Source organism: Ruditapes philippinarum, unplaced genomic scaffold (genome assembly GCF_026571515.1).
Source record: "Ruditapes philippinarum isolate M1 unplaced genomic scaffold, ASM2657151v2 ctg5577_1_1_1_1, whole genome shotgun sequence".
In the NCBI taxonomy this organism is placed as follows: domain Eukaryota; kingdom Metazoa; phylum Mollusca; class Bivalvia; order Venerida; family Veneridae; genus Ruditapes; species Ruditapes philippinarum.
The window spans coordinates 26,460-44,286 of NW_026867343.1; the positions used below are offsets into that span (position 1 = coordinate 26,460).

A 17,827-nucleotide genomic window follows, 5' to 3' on the forward strand; every position below is an offset into this window, starting at 1 on the left:
ATTGGCCCTGCCTCAGGGGGTCATTGTTTTTCCCTTTATGTATATAGTAAAAACTTAAAAAATCTTCTTATAAAAACCCCAAAGAGCTATAGCTTAGATATTTATCATGAAACATCTTCTAATGGGTGTCTACTAAGTTTGTTCAAATAAAAGCCCCTGGTTTAAAATTGGCCTTGGCACAGGGGCCTATGTACAGGTGAGCGATTTCAGGGCCATCATGGCCCTCTTGTTTGTGTTACTGCGAGCTTTGGAATCTCTCTAATATGCTTTGAAATATGGAATTTAATCAACATGCATCACATTGTTGGAAAATTATAAAGTGCTTATTAGATATATTTTAATTTTGCAAACAGCAATTTGATTTTCATGTATATTTTTAAATGAACTGTTTCATGATTGATGATTTTATTTCAGATCTCCTTATCTCCATCAAAAGAATATAGATTAGGGCACGAGTTTGAGCGGACAGGGGACATACTTGGAAAAGGGAACTCTGCAGGGGATATTGTGGTGGTTACAGATAAAAAGACAGGCCAGGAACATGCATATAAAACGGTAATGGTTTCATATCATTTTAAGAAGTATTTGTTTGATGTATCTAATTTATAGATTTACTTGTAATACTGCCTGGTTTGTTTAAGTTCAGTAATGGAAAATGATATCTCAAAAACATTTTATTGATGCTTTTCATATGACTAGTATTACCTTCCCAATTTGCCTTTCAAGGGTCATTTCCAATTGATAATAGATGTATGCTTAAGATAGATAAACGTCTTTTACTTTCATTCAAGAGGAGAAAAAACCTTTTTATAGGAACTGCACTGAGGTCCAAAAGCGTTAAAACATAAAATTTGAATTTATTAGACAGATTTGCTTGGGCACTTAAAACTGATAGGTGGGCCAAATATATTACAACAGGAAATATACTCAGAAATAAATCGAAAAATATATTAATACAGGAATATACTCAGAAATAAATCGAAAAATATATTAAAACAGGAAATATACTCAGAAATAAATTGAAAAATATATTAAAACAGGAAATATACTCAGAAATAAATTGAAAAAATATATTAAAACAGGAAAATTTAATATACTCAGAAATAAATCGAAAAATATATTAATACAGGAATATACTCAGAAATAAATTGAAACATATATATTAAAACAGGAATATGGTAGCACTCCACAGTTAATTTCAAGTTCCTGCCGTCAATGTCCTACAAGCAATACGTCTAATAATTCTGATACCAAACTACACAACCTGGAAAAAGAAAACACATTTTGTTGAGAACATATATGACATAAGATTGCAAATCTACAAAGAAATTATCCCATCTGCAATAGGCAGGCAGTAAAAAATTTGCAATTCATTCCGTTGAAGCCCAAAATCTACAGTGGCCCGAGACCCAAAACAACACATTTCGACCCTCTGGCAAAAAATATCTGCAAATATACAGGCTAAAGGAACACCGTCTCTGCTTTAGCAACTCCCTATACATGCAAAATATCACACAGAAACTAGTCCTCAACCTTGTAGATTTTTTGCTACTGCTAAAAGTTTGTACCCCCCTGTAAAATGACTTCTTTTTACCGTGCATGCTGTATAAAAGCAATGTTTACAAAAAATGGCGGCCTTGACATTCATAATCAACAGCATGTGATTTCTGGCCATGTTTTCGAATTTGCCAGTGATCATATTAGATGTCACAAAAACAAATTTTATGCTGAAAATGCATTTTAAAGACAACCAGTCATTTAAATCCACAATATTCACTATATCCAAGAAATCCTCCCTGGCAATTCGAAGCTGTGGCTTACATTACTGTGGTGTGCTACCTATACTCAGAAATAAATTGAAAAAATATATTAAAACAGGAAAATTTAATATACTCAGAAATAAATCGAAAAATATATTAATACAGGAATATACTCAGAAATAAATCGAAAAATATATTAAAACAGGAAATATACTCAGAAATAAATTGAAAAATATATTACAACAGGAAATATACTCAGAAATAAATCGAAAAATATATTAAAACAGGAACATTTAATATACTCAGAAATAAATCGAAAAAATATATTAAAACAGGAATATACTCAGAAATAAATCAAAAAAAATATATTAAAACAGGAAATATACTCAGAAATAAAATGAAAAATATATTAAAACAAATAAAAAAATATGAAAATCATAATTTTGTAATAATTTGTAGCCCAATTTGAGAGAAAGACAACTCTTCAATTTTGGGTCATTTTTCAGTATCAAAATATTTATTTTGGAAAACTGATGAGAGGGAATATCTGAAATTTTGGACACAAAATTTGAGACAAACATCAAATGGAACAATAACCTTGAAAAATTATTTCGAATCCTGTAGTATCAAAAACGTCGGTGGAATCCCCTAGTGCTTCAATAATATTGTTTTCTAATTTAAGAAAAGACAATTTGTTATATCATAATGTTCTTTGCTATTTAGCTCACATGAGCTTGCTCAGGGTGAGCTTTAAGGATCGTTGAATGTCCGTCGTCTGCCTTCCGTCGTCCGTCCACACTTGTTCGTTAACACTCTAACGGTCACATTTTTATGCTCCCCAAACAATTTCGGGGGAGCATATAGTCGCGGCCTTGTCCGTCCCCTTTTCTTGTCCGGGACATAACTTTGAAACAACAAGAGGTATCAACATGAAACTTTGTAGGTAGATAGATCTCATTGAGTAGGTGTGCAGTGCACAAGAACTGTAACTCTGCTTTGCCTAATTTTTTAATTATTCCCCTTTGTTTATTTTTACACTTTGAACTTTGTCTGGGACATAACTCTAAAAGTATAAGAGGTATCAACATGAAACTTTGTAGGTAGATAGATCTCATTGAGTAGGTGTGCATTGCACAAGAACCGTAACTCTGCCTTGCCTAATTTTTGAATTATCCCCCCTTTTTTATCCCCCGCCGATGGAATCGGGAGGGGGATATAGTTTTGGCGTTGACCGTCCGTCCTTCCGTCTGTCCGTCCGTCCATCTGTCCGTCCGAATTTCGTTTCCGGAGTATTTCTCTGCAACTAATGGCTGGAATTCAACGAAACTTTATGGGAATGTTGATCAGCATGTGAAGTTGTGCACCTGGGTATTTTCGTCTGGATATTATTAGTATTTTTAGAGTTATTGCCCTTGACTCAGTAAAATTTTGTCTGAATTTCGTTTCCGGAGTAATTCTCTGCAACTAATGGCTGGAATTCAACGAAACTTTATGGGAATGTTGATCAGCATGTGAAGTTGTGCACCTGTTTAAAATATACCGAAAGACCTTGACCTTCACTCATTAATGACATTGTCTTTGAAGGTCAAATTATTGAAATTTTCATTGTTTTGGCGGTAACTAACTGTAACTTTGCTATTATTGAAGGGATAAACTTCATATTATAACAGAACATTCTTAAGGACCAGACCTTGTTGTTTATCAAACCCAAATTTGGTTGGGCTCTTTAATGACCTTGACCTTGAAGGTTATATTACTAAATTTTCTCAGATTTGTGCATTTATTGGTGTGTGTGTATATATAATATATATATATATCATGTATAGTATATGTATTATATATATAAATGTGTTTGTGTGTATATATATATATTATATATATATATATATATATATATATATATAATATATATATATGTATATATAGATGTGTATATATATATATATATGTATATATATATATAATATATATACATGCATATATATGTATTAAAATATGTATCAAATTTACCTCTCGGATCCGAACAGATTTTGCCAAATGTCACACCTTCATTCAAAATAACAAAATAATCGCACATCTTGCAGGTGTAAACATACACCAAACTGATAAGTGTTATTTCGCTTGATTAATGGGTGAAACGTATGATCTGCGAAGGTGTGAAAATTACACTTAGCTCCTTGATATCTTCTATAATTGCTTAATTGGTTGTTTTTCGTCAGCTTCTATAAATATTTTGATATAATACAATAGAAATATCTTTTAGTCCTTTGTATTGGATTCAATGATACATGATTAAGTAATGAAAATTAATGGAAACTGTCAGTGACTTTGGATAGTCGCTGACTCGGATAAGAGTAAACAACAATTGACAAATGCTGGTACGAATATCTAATCATGTCTCGGCCTTCTGTTTAACATCGTCGGTTAACTTACCCTTGAGGACATAATATTTTTGCTTATTAATTTATTTATTTTTATTTCTTTATTTTTGTATTAATTCACATGTATTAAAATGAAGGATAAGAACCTGCAAAAATAAAATATCTAAATTGCAATTTCAAATACATTCCCGTTTTCTTTCCTTCAACTATTTTGCAAATAACATGAAAAAACATGTAAAAAAACCTTCTTATTCGGAAACCTTTCTAATCCGAACTTTTCGTCTGGTCTGGACGAGATCGGATTAGACAGGTTCCACTGTAGTAAAAACTCATCTTCTCTAAATTGACAAAGGCTAGAGGTTAGATATTTTGCATGAAAAATTGTGTAGTGAACCTCTAGCAAGATTGTAAAATTGTAGCCCTGGGGTCAAAATTGGCCCCACCCCCGGGGGTCATTGATTTTGACTATGAACATATAGTAAAAAAATTAAAAATCTTCTTGTCTGAAGGTACAAGGCTTTGAGCTTTGATATTTGGTATATGATATCATCTATAGGTACTCTACCAAAGTTGTTCAAATTTTGCCTCTAGTGTCAAAACTAGCCCCGCCCCGGGGGTCATAGGTTTTCCTTACGTGTATATAGTTAAAACTTTAAAATATCATCTTCTCTAATTGACAAAGGCTAGAGGTTAGACATTTTGCAATAAACATTGTGTAGTGAACCTCCAGCAAGATTATTCAAATTAAAGCCCTGGGGTCAAAATTGGCCCCGCCCCTGGGGATCATTGATTTTCAGTCACTATGTCATAAAGTAAAAAAAAAAATTATTGTCTGAAGGTACTAATCTGATAATAACAGATAGGTAAGTGATCTATGCATTATGGCAATCTGTATAGAAACAAAAAAAAATTGTGTTCCTACATTTATTATGTCTCCCCCACCTCGGGGGGAGACATATTGTTTTTGCCCTGTCCGTCCGTCAGTCCGTCCGTCCGTCAGTCCGTCAGTCCGTCCATTCTTCGTTTCCGGACGATAACTAGAGTTCCTTTTGACCTACAGCCCTCAAACTTCATAGGATGATTGGTCTTATAGAGCTGATGATCCCTATTGTTTTTGGGGTCAGTAGGTCAAAGGTCAAGGTCACACTGACCGTTGGTCAATTTCTCGTTTCCGGATGATAACTAGAGTTCCTTTAGACCTACAGACCTCAAACTTCATAGGATGATTGGTCTTATTGAGCAGATGATCCCTATTGTTTTTGGGGTCAGTAGTTCAAAGGTCAAGGTCACAGTGACCGTTGGTCAATTTCTCGTTTCCGGATGATAACTAGAGTTCCTTTTGACCTACAGCCCTCAAACTTCATAGGATGATTGGTCTTATAGAGCAGATGATCCCTATTGTTTTTGGGGTCAGTAGGTCAAAGGTCAAGGTCACAGTGACCGTTGGTCAATTTCTCATTTCCGGATGATAACTAGAGTTCCTTTTGACCTACAACCCTCAAACTTCATAGGATGATTGGTCTTATTAATCAAATGATCCCTATTGTTTTAATGGTCAGTAGGTCAAAGGTCAAGGTCACAGCGACCGTTGGTTAATTTCTCCTTTCCGGATGATAACTAGAGTTCCTTTAGACCTACAACCCTCAAACTTCATAGGATGATTGGTCTTATTGAGCAGATGATCCCTCTTGTTTATGGGGTCAGTAGGTCAAAGGTTAAGGTCACAGTGACCATTGGTCATTTTCTCATTTCCGGATTTCTCCAGTTCCATTCCTGTTTCCATTCACAGTTATTCTCAGCAGTGGGGGAGACATGCGCTTTTTTACAAAAGCATCCTCTAGTTTATTGTTGTATTTATGCGATGGCATGGCATTTTTTTACAAATGCAATGTTGTTGTTATGTTGTGTTAGAATCGAAATAATATATCCATTCCAAATAAAAATCACTGTCTTTTATTTAGCGATAAAATCACTGTTTGGGATCTATTAGTTCTTAAATAATCTATTGATATTCATATTTAAATAAAACAGCATTCTGTAATAACCTCAAAAATGTTTGAAAACAAAATTCAATTTAACTTTCAGATGATGATCTCATACTTTCGTAAAGAGGAGGTGAAATGTTGGGAAGATATGTCAGATTCGGGTTGTGTCCCTGGCCTGTACCTCTTCAAAATAGAAAACAACAAGTTGCATATGCATATGGAGATTTTAAGAAATGGTAATCAAATAGATATACAGTAAACTTCCCTTGCAACAAACACGGTTATAGAGCACTTCCGGTTATAAGGAACACTTTTATAGATATCTTGGCCCAAATTTTGTCCTTCTTTATTTTATATAAAAATATACGGTTATAGCGGACACGGTTATAAGGAATTATCGCTTATAAGGAACTCATTTCTTAGTCCAATTTTAGTTAAAAGTACAGAAAATTACACTTTTATAGTGAACTCCAAAATATCGGCTATTTGTAAATAAATGTCACGGATTAAAACTTGCCCGAATGTACCATTTATTGTTGACTGTACTTCAAAACAGTTGTGAAAATGAATTTGTATAGCAGTACGTAATAGTTTTCTATTTAGAATAGTATTAGTTCTAAAGATAAAATTATAAATATCTTTTAAAAATAGATTTTTACATTTTTACAGGTGTATTAACCATATTCTATAGACAGATGCCTTTAACATAAAATTTGATGGAGTTAGTGGTCAGTTGGGTCAAGGTCACCAGTGCTAAAAATAGATGTTTAACACTTTTGCTCATACAGCCTTTATTTATTGACAGATATATTTCATATATGGTAGGAAGATAACTTGCATGGTATTCATCCTTTTGATTGGGGTAGGGATCAGTGGGTCAAGGTCACTTGTACTAAAAATAGATTTTTACACTTTTGCCCATACAGGCTTTATTTATTGACAGGTGTATTTCATATTTGATAGGAAGATAACTTGCATGGTATTCTTCCTTTTGATTGAGTTAGGGATCAGTGTGTCAAGGTCACTAGTGCTAAAAATAGATTTTTGCACTTTTGCCCATACAGCCTTTATTTATTGACAGATATATTTCATATTTGGTAGGAAGATAACTTGCATGTAATTCTTACTTTGGATGGAGTTAGGGGTCAGTTGGGTGAAGGTCACAAGTGCTAAAAATAGATTTTTACACTTTTGCCCATACAGCCTTTATTTATTGACAGATATATTTCATATTTGGTTGGAAGATAACTTGCATGGTATTCTTCCTTTGGATGGAGTTAGGGGTCAGTTTGATCAAGGTCATCAATGCTCAAAATAGATTTTAACATTTTTGCCCATACAGCCTTTATTTATTGACATGTGTATTTCATATTTGGTAGGAAGATAACTTGCATGATATTCTTTAGGTGTGAGTGGGTCAAGGTCAAGGGTGCCAAGTATAGATTTCTTACATTTATATATATTTGATAAAGTTGAATATTTATCACTTCACAAGTCATAGCAATGACTTGGCAACTTATATATTTCACAATTACAAAATGCCATGACTCTGTCAAGCTATATAACTTGTGTTTACAATTTTTTGGCAATGTTTCTGTCCATAACTGAGTGAATGGGTAAACATTTTTTGAAATTTTGCTACGGACAAGAATCGGAGCCGGGGGCATTTGTGTTTAACAAACACGTTCTTGTTTACTTAATCAAATGCTCTTCAAAATGGCTGACGATGGTAAACAATCATTTTGTTATATGTAAATCTGTTCGCTATAAAATCTCTTTATACAAGGAACTAATTAGCTATATGCTTATCAGGAACTCCGGATATATGGAACAGATTTTGAATGTCCCAATGAGTTTGTTATAAGCGGAGTTTACTGTACTTAGCTTTGATTTATTTTTGCTAAGATGTCTCATTTTAATATCAGATTGTTCTTTGGGAAAACTTTTGACTACCTAGCCTTCATAAAGTCTCCTTTAGGTACCAGCAGTCAATTTTAGCTTGTCTATTTTGAGGGAAAAGTTGAGCTGTTATAATTGCTATGGGGTCATCGTTGTACACCTTGTGCCAACACTAATGCAGCCCATTATTCAAACATTTTAAAAAATATTAACTTGAAACTTGGAATACCTGTTATCATAACAAATTTTGGTGCAGTTGTAAGACAAGGGGCATATTTCTGAAATTAATATTTTTAGAGTTACACCCCTTTTTACTTAGACAAGACTTAGTGTTAACGCAGCATGTGTTAAGCTCTTGCCTATTAGACAACACTCACAATTTTTTTTCAAAATAATGCTTTGACAGAATCTAATGTTGAAATTTTTGTTTTGTTTTAAGCTAAAACTTTACGCAGTATTTTGGACGAGCACATGGCAGGATTTTTCAACAGTGCGGAGAATAGATCTCTTTTAAAGCTGTTCTCATTATACGTCTTAGACGGGGCTCTCGAAGCTGTCACACAGATGCTTAACAAGGGATGGGTTCATCGTGACTTACATGGTAAATTTTCGTAATGAAAATGACAAATTTGTCGGTGTACAATTATTATTAGCTCATCATATTTATTGTTCTCTGTAACTTCAGAATTCAAGACCATCTAGAATCCGGAAACTTCTGTAATCCAAACAGTTTTCAGAGTCCCATAAATTCTTCTTCAACCTATCACAATCTCAAAATTAACTAGATCAATGAGTGAAAAAGTTCCATAGATAGGAAGTGTTGTAAATACACTCAAGGTCACAGTCTTTGCTGTTTAGGAATTGTTTCCCTTCATAGAGCTTTATATATTCAAATTGCATGTATAATATTTCTTTTTCATTGAATTAATGGAGTAAATATGTTTGTTTTAGGTTTTAATTTTATGGTACAGCTAACAGTGGTAGAGACACTTGGAGTTAAAGTTTTGGATTTCGGCTTGGCTCAGAAATTGGAAGGCTACAAAGGTTTAAATCACCGAGGATTTCATGCCGATATTGGGGAGATTGTCCGTCTGTTCAGTGCTTTATACACTGGAGGGCTAGAATTTGATAATGTGCTTGATCTCCGGAAAAATTGGAAAAACAAATTGACAGAGGTAATCTTAATTGGCAGTTAATATTCTGATTTTTTATGAGAATATTTACCATTGGGTAGTTACCTAACAAGTATTCCTAGATTCTGTACAACAATTTAAAGTAAATTTCTACATGTGAATTTTCAACTTATAAAGTTGTTTCATTAGTTGGATATGTATGAAATATTTTATCGGTGCCTCATATTTCCATGGTACTTAACTGTTCAACATAGACAACAAAAGTTCGAAGAATAAAATTCAGGAAAAGACGTTGAATATTGTAGCATGTCAATAAGACATGTCAATTACATCATAGTTTATTCCATTTAATGTTTGCATGTAAGCAATTTATGTACACAACATTAACACCTATCTACTGCCAGTGAGTAAAGTTGTGTTCTCATATTTCCAAGGCAATTACATTTTAACAGTTTCAAAAGCAAAACCAATAGTAATCTTTATTTTTAGTACATCTATACCTAGCCTTGTCTGAAAGTGGGGATTTTCTCTATGGCATTTATCAAATATCTCAATGGTTGTTTAACAAAGACAATTGTCTTAAAAGGTATGAAAACTAAAAGTAAAATGGTGAAATAATTTACTTTGCTCTTTATCTGAATAAAATAATAAGTTTTCTCAGTCTTATATGTAGCTATTCAATAAAAAAATACAATAAAATAGTAAAAGTAAAACTACTGACAGGTGTATGAGGTCTAGGAGGCACTTGAGACTGTTTATGCCTAATAATTTAGAATAATGGGTACCATGGAAATATGAGGCATAAGTTTACATAATGACAGCAAAATCTAATCCTTGGATACCAAATTTCGAGCCTGTAAATATCATTCTCCTCTTACAGAGTTTTAGTCCAGTCAATTTGTGAAAAAATACCTCAGAAAATGGGAAAAGCACCAACTTTGGTACAAATGAGCTTTGATATATATAAGAAAAAATGAGCATGGGACCCATTTTTTAAAATCCAATATGGCGGGAAAAATCCAAAATGGCCGCCATATGTGTTAAAAATTTCAAAAACGCTTGTTTTTACTAAGAGAACCTAATAGATAGCTGCATATTAGGGTATTGTAATCAGAAAAATAGTTTGTCTTTTTAAAGCTATTACACTTAACATATTTTATTATTTCTGTTTGTCATTAGTTTTCACGACCCTGGAAATCAGATGAAATAAAATATTGTAAAGGTCTGTCATCGCTGTCTTGTAAAGATATTAAGACATCATTGTAACAACATTCCTTTTTGTTTACAATGTTTATTTATCACAAAGAAATAATTATCAAACAGATTAAACAAAAGTATTTTTAAATTCTAGCACGGAAATTAAATATCTGCCCGTCAAGTCAGGTGTACGCCTTGCAATTTTATCTTGTTGATCGCTGTGAAAGGGATTAAGCAAAGAATATGTTTTTAACAGAATGATAAGCTAACATGTGTTAAATTTAAACAGTCATTTGGTATTTGAATTGTCATATCATAAAAATATGAAACTTTATAAAGTATGTTTTAGAATATGTGAAAAAAACAAAAAAAAACGAAAACCTGGCAGACATATATAATGTACATTTTGTCAAAGCAGAGATGTAGATGTTATCTATGTCTCTGGTCAACGTATGCGTTACAGAAAATAAATTCATTCTAAACTATCCCTTTTCTTCATACGAAAGTACATGACTGTCAATTTGTTGTATAAAAATGGAATGATAATTTTGTAGAAATTTGCAGTTTACAGACTCAGATTTTGACACACCTTTGATGAAATAACACCTCTTAAACACTGCACATTGGTTTTCGATTGATTAACTGCTAACTTGACACCAACTTTCAAGACTCATCTGGTTAGAAGTTACACTAACTCATTCAACCTTTCCTTACCTTCGGCATGTATCAAAAATTGATAATAATACCCCTCTTCATTCTTTAATGACACCACCGCCCTTAATTATTTGTTAAATTCCATTTTGGTGTCCCTAAGGGTGCCCTGTGCCACAAAATATCATGTTTAGTTGCTGGGTTTCATGACTTTTGGCCTCTGTTTGCAATCATGTTTTCTCATATTTTTAAATAAAATTCCAAAAGGCATGTTCTTACAAGTTTTTATTTTAGACATTACAAAGTCAACAGCCCTTTATATGAAGACTTGGCATTTCCGCGCTATAATCAGATCAAGGAAAACAATGGACAAACGTGCTAGATAATTTGCCATATCTTGGCACTGTTTTTCTTCTGAGGGCCTCAAATGTTTGTAAGATTCAAGATACGTCACCAAGTCTAAGGTTTAGAACGAATGGGACATTGAAAATAATATAAGTACGCCTTGCTGCCCATAAAACATCAGATACCTAGGGTATTTCTCTCTTAATTCTGACCGCTCTTGATCATGCTAATGAGAACAGATTTTGTGATGAATGTATTGAGAGTCTCAGTCAGTATTTTGTGCTGGGTTTTGTTGTTATAACTCGGCAGTTTCCAGACTTGACAACAAATTCCAAATTTCGTTGACATGCTTAAACTAGACAAGTGTTAGAGTAAAAGATCAAGATCAAGAACGTAAATTCCAAAATAGGCTATAATAGAAGGTTTTGTTTCTTTGTGACAGATTTGATCTGACATGACTGTGCAGTCTTTTTATGATATGTGACGTTATTACGAACAATTCAATAGAATGAGAATGATGGTTGAGATTTAGTACAGTTTCGAAGCTCAAATAGGATAAACATATGGTTATCTTGTTTGCAGTTCGAAATGTCAAAAATAAAGACCAAATATCCTAACTAAGGCTCTTTGTTACCAATCCCAGTTTTGTAATTTTGTTCTAGAACAAAAAAATGACATTGACCTTGCTCCCAGATATCTAAATAGCAATCCAAAGCTGCATCTTAATATAAGCTACCCAGACAGCTTTTAGAGTCAATGGGTGAAAGCAAACTCAAATTATTACGTGAAAACTGGGTTTCTTTTTTAAGCGACAGTGATCTTGACCTTGTGCACACACACCTTGGTAGCAATACAAAGTTGCATCTTGATATAAGCCACCCACATACTAAATTTGATGTCAATAGGCCGAAGCAAACTTAAGTGATTGAGCGGAAACTGAATTTTCTATTTTTGTGCAACAGTGACTTTGACCTTAATCACAGATTGCAAGGTAGCAACCCCAAGATGCCTCTTGATAAAGCTACCCATACACCGGAGTTTGTTGTCAATAGGCCAAAGCAAACTGAACTATTGAGCAAAAACTGAATTTCTATTTTTAGCAGCAGTGACCTTGATCACAAACACCTGGGGAGCAATCCCAAGCTGCCTCTTGATATAAGCTACCCGCACACACAAAGTTTGGTGTCTATAGGCAAAAGCAAACTCAAGTTGAGCGGAAACCAAGACGTCTGCTCACCAGCCCGCCTGCCGACTTCGGCATAACAATTACTGGTTTTCATTGAAACCTGATCAACAAATTTTTATGACTTAACATTTTCAGGACTGCATTCCATGAATGTTGGTCTCTGTTGTATTCATATTTTGAGATTTCTGTGATTGATTAAGCATGTTAAGTCACGGTTGTTATTGTTTTCAAATCTCTGTATAAGGCTCTCAATCCTTTCAGAACTATGTTTAACATAAACTTCAGATAAAAGTCTTACCTCAGATAGACTTCCGTCAACTAGAGAGATACTTGAATGAAATATGACACTCAGCATCACCCATAGAATTTCAATATGCATAGAGCTTGCAAAGCGCAAAACTACACACTCTTTAAATATCCTCGTAACTAAGATTTAATATTGAACGTAAATGATGAAATAAAAAAAAAACTTTAAAGGAATACGCAGGCAAATTAATGACAATACCAAAATTATCTGATGTACTTAAATCACGCTTAATTGAAATTTGTAAAAGTCCAAGCATGAATTTTGGTATCAATTCTATTTATTTTGAGTTTGAAACGTAAATATAAACGAAATTTAGCTGCCGACAGAATCACCGATGACTGTCAAGTGTATGTTTTGAGGACATTTACAGATTAAAGAATAAAAATTCAAAACGAAGAAATGAAAATGTTGCCTGTGTCTCCCTTTAAAAACATGAAGATTAATATTTGAGTTATATCTTTAAGGTTGCAATCAATCTCAAATTGAATTATGAATAATCAAATATGAAAGTGGTGTTACATTTAATAGATCTGAGAGCTCAATGCCTACAGGACCGAGTGTGTATTCTATGCCTAATGAGGGTCAATTCACCCTTGCAGGCACTATATAGCACCTTGGATACATATGCCTTGTTCTTTCATTTTCATTGTATCATAAGATTTGTTTAACATGGAATTTAGGTAATATTTGGTGCTAGCAAAATATTGTTGATTAAGCTGAATGAAATATAAATGTACTTCCAGCTTTCCTTGCATTTACAGGAATGGAATATGTTAAGACGTCCTTTTCTGTTTGTAAATTATGTAAATTCAGACATTACAATTTGAATACTTCTTATATGGTAAATTGCTCACAATCTACACATAAAGCATTTTAAGGCATTATATCTCATAGTTATTTGACATGATCATCTACTTAGGATTACAATAATTAAATTGAATATGAGAAAATAATCAAAAAATATTTTAAAGTACTGAAATAGACTGTTTTGTCATTTCAGTAACTTGTTACCATAGAAACAGAAACAATTAATAGCATTATAATTGTTAACTAGTATCTTTGATTATTAGTAATGCAAATCTCTCGTGTTAAGTGTAAACTGGGGTAATTTCCAGTATAATTGTAACTATAAATAGTCTCTACTGAAAAAGAAAGGAATGGCGGCCATTTTAAAAAATGGCTGCCATGGCAACCATTTCGGCATATATAAAATGGGTCCCATGCCCAAAATGTTTCTTTTGCCTTTATTTACATTTGTGCCAAGTTTCATGCTTTTCCCATTTTCTGAAGTATTTTAGCATATTTTGTTACAAATTGAGTGGACTATTTACAAACGATGCATGGTAGTAGATGAGAATTGTTTACTTTTGATTCTGAGGAATTGTGTCAGGCCAGTTTGTTTACAAAATGGTATATATTTTTACAACCCTCTCTTCTTGCAAGAGGGAATATAGATTTGCCTTGTCCGAATGTCCATTTGTAGACTGACAAAACTGTAGTGAGGTGCATCTATGTCCTGTGGACTCGTTTCTATTTGATTTTAGTTAAGGTAATGAATCTCTAACTGTGGTTATAATATGGGAGCTTTCTTAACCATGCAGAAGATTGACAAACTCTTGGTTAAGGCAGCGTCGGAGGCAATGGGTACTGATTTTGCTGTATTACATTCACCAGGAAAGTGAAAATGTAACGAGTACGCACGCATGGCTTTCCGAAGATTGGTCAAAAGTTCTTGTGCTACTTCTATCCTCGCAACCTCTGACAGTACCCACAGTTGTCTGAAAGGATCATAATCCTTAGTAACTAAAACAAGGTTAACAACTCTTGTAAAAGTTTTGCTGTAATTTCTCCACTTTGTGAACTTATTTTATTATCAAGCATTTAGAGTGTGCTGTCCATCTGAAAGTACTAATGTAGCTATTATTTTGGGCTTTGTTTTTATATGCGCGAAAGGGCATATTATGTTATACCCCCTGGCGTCAGTCTGTCTGTCCATCCGTCTGTCTGTTAGCAATTTGGTTTCCGGAGCATAACTTGAGTTCTAATTGGCACACAATATTCAAACTTCATAGGATGATTGTCCATATTGGGTAGAAGACCCCTATTGATTATAGGGTCAAAGGTCAAGGTCACTATTACCTTAAAACTGAAAACAATTTCCGGAGCATAACTTTAAGTTCCATTTGGCCCACAATATTCAAACTTCATAACTTCATAGGATGATTGTCCATATTGGGTAGAAGACCCCTATTGATTTTGGGGTGACTAGGTCAAAGTCACAATTACCTTAAAACCAAAAACAGTTTCTGGAACATAACTTAAGTTTCATTTGGCCCAAAATATTCAAACTTCATAGGCTGATTATCCATATTGGGTAGAAGACCCCTATTGATTTTGGGGTCAAAAGGTCAAAGTCACTTTTACCTTTATACTGAAAACAGTTTCTAGAGCATAACTTAAGTTCCATTTGGCCAACAATATTCAAACTTCATAGGATGATAGTGAATATTGGGTAGAAGACTACTGTAAAGTGTTGATTTTGGGGTCACAAGGTCAAAGGTCAAGGTCACTATAACCTTAAAACTGAAAACAGTTTCCGCTCAATAACTGAAGTATTAATCAACCTACAGCTGTAAAATTTTATAGGATGAACAGCTAATTCCCATGTCTTACAAATGCTTCATCCTTACTAAAAAAAAAAAAAAAAAAAACACTTTCGGGCATATAGCATATAATGCTCCGCCTAGTGCTTTTTAGCTCACCTGAGCTTGCTCAGGGTGAGCTTTTAGGATCGGTGAATGTCCGTCGTCCGTCGTCCGTCCGGCCGTCCACAATTGCTTGTGAACACTCTAGCGGTCGCATTTTTGCCTCAATCATCATCAAACTTGGTCAGGATGCTTATCTAGTTGAAAGCTCGGATGAGTTCGAACATGGGTCATCTCGGATGAAAAACTAGGTCACAAGAGCTAAAAATAGAAAAACCTTGTGAACACTCTAGAGGTCACATTTTTGACCCAATCATCATCAAACTTGGTCAGGATGTTTGTCTAGGTGATAGCTCGGATGAGTTCGAACATGGGTCATCTCGGATGAAAAAGTAGGTCACAGGAGCTATAAATAGAAAAACCTTGTGAACACTCTAGTGGTCACATTTTTGAACCAATCATCATCAAACTTGGTCAGAATGCTTGTCTAGTCAATTGCTTGGATGAGTTCGAACATGGGTCATCTCTGATGAAAAAACTAGGTCACAGGAGCTAAAAATAGAAAAACCTTGTGAACACTCTAGTGGTCACATTTTTGACCCAATCATCATCAAACTTTGTCAGGATGCTTGTTTAGATAATAGCTCAGATGAGTTCGAATATGGGTCATCTCGGATGAAAAACTAGGTCACCGGAGCTATAAATAGAAAAACCTTGTTAACACTTTAGCGGTCACATTTTTGCATCAATCATCATCAAACTTGATCAAAATGCTTGTCTAGGTGATAGCTCGGATGAGTTCGAACATGGGTCATCTCGGATGAAAAACTAGGTCACAGGAGCTAAAAATAGAAAAACCTTGTTAACACTCTAGTGGTCACAATTTTGACTCAATTGTCATCAAACTTGGTCAGGAAACTTGAATAGGTCATTGCTTGGAATAAATCGAACATGGGACATCTCGGATGAAAAACTAGGTCACATGAGCTAAAAATAGAAAAATCTTGTTAACACTCTAGTGGCTACTGTTGTGATCCAAATATTCTGTTAATTGGTCTGAAAGTTTTTTTTGATGATTTCTAAGTCAAGATCAAACATGGGTCATCTTGGATGAAAAACTAGGTCACACCGCCCAAATATGGAAAAACCTTGTTAACATTCTAGTGGTCACATTTTCGACTCGATTATCATCAAACTTGGTCAGGATGCTTGTCTAGGTAATTGCTTGGATGAGTTCGAAATCGCATGTGAAACTAGGTCACCGGAGCTAAAAATAGAAAAATCTTGTTAACACTCTAGTTGCTACTGTTTTGATCCAAGTATCCTGGAAATTGGTCTGAAAGTTTGTTTTGATGATTTCTAGGTCAAGTTTGAATATGTGTCACCTGGGTAAAAAACTAGGTCGCACTGCTCAAATATGGATAGTCCTTGTTAACACTGTAGTGGTCACATTTTTGACTCACCTGTCATGAGACTTGGTCAGAATGCTTGTCTAGGTAATTGTTTGGATGAGTTTGATAATTCAGGTGAGCGATCTAGGGCCATCATGGCCCTCTTGTTTTGAATGTAGGACAAAACCCCACCAGTTAAAACCCCACCACTCAAAATTTCATAGAGTGGACAAAACCCCACCACTTAATTTCATAGAGTGGACAAAACCCCACCACTTCCGCTTTTTTTTTGATAGATGTATGAATGATTTTATTTACAGGTTACAGAAATGATGAATGTTGATGATAAGAATGTAATATTTTGTCTCGTGGATGCTGCTCTGAAAATAGACCATCCAAATCAAGTGGAAGAATATAGACAACAAGTGAAGACAGAACTTGGAAAAGGTAAAATACAAATTTGCTTTGATATCTCAGTCATGTTTTGTTTGATGAGTTGGCCATAAGGTTTTAGCACAGTGTTCAGAAATGCTTTTAGTATTTAACTGGTGGTTTCAGTGGTATATTGCATTGGATGTGACCTTAAAGGGTATGAATCTATATTTCATGATATAGTTTCAAAAAATTTATCAATAGGAAAAAAAAATATTGTTTCCATTATCTTATTGTAGATTCTTGAAATCGTTCCAACATATTAAGTCTCTGTCATTTAACACAAATATTGTATATAAACATTATAATATGTTTTGGAATAAAATATTAGGCTGCTATTTTAAGTATTGTTTTTAGCACTAAGCAACAATTTTGTGCATGTACCATCCATTCTTCAAACATATTTCTTTCAAACTGGTATTTTTGGAATTTTTCATTGTCAAAAATTAAATACA

General features: G+C 34.0%; 1 protein-coding gene across 2 annotated transcripts in view; it reads left to right on the forward strand.

Moving 5' to 3' along the window:
* Positions 1–17,827, forward strand: part of LOC132735789 (uncharacterized) — a 61,754-nt gene that overhangs the window by 26,026 nt on the left and 17,901 nt on the right. For both annotated transcript variants that reach the window (XM_060722781.1, XM_060722783.1), the window contains exons 8-12: positions 415–555; positions 6,227–6,362; positions 8,465–8,626; positions 8,977–9,200; positions 17,261–17,387. In XM_060722781.1, coding sequence (XP_060578764.1) covers positions 415–555; positions 6,227–6,362; positions 8,465–8,626; positions 8,977–9,200; positions 17,261–17,387 — 790 coding nt within the window. The remainder of the gene's footprint in view (positions 1–414; positions 556–6,226; positions 6,363–8,464; positions 8,627–8,976; positions 9,201–17,260; positions 17,388–17,827) is intronic.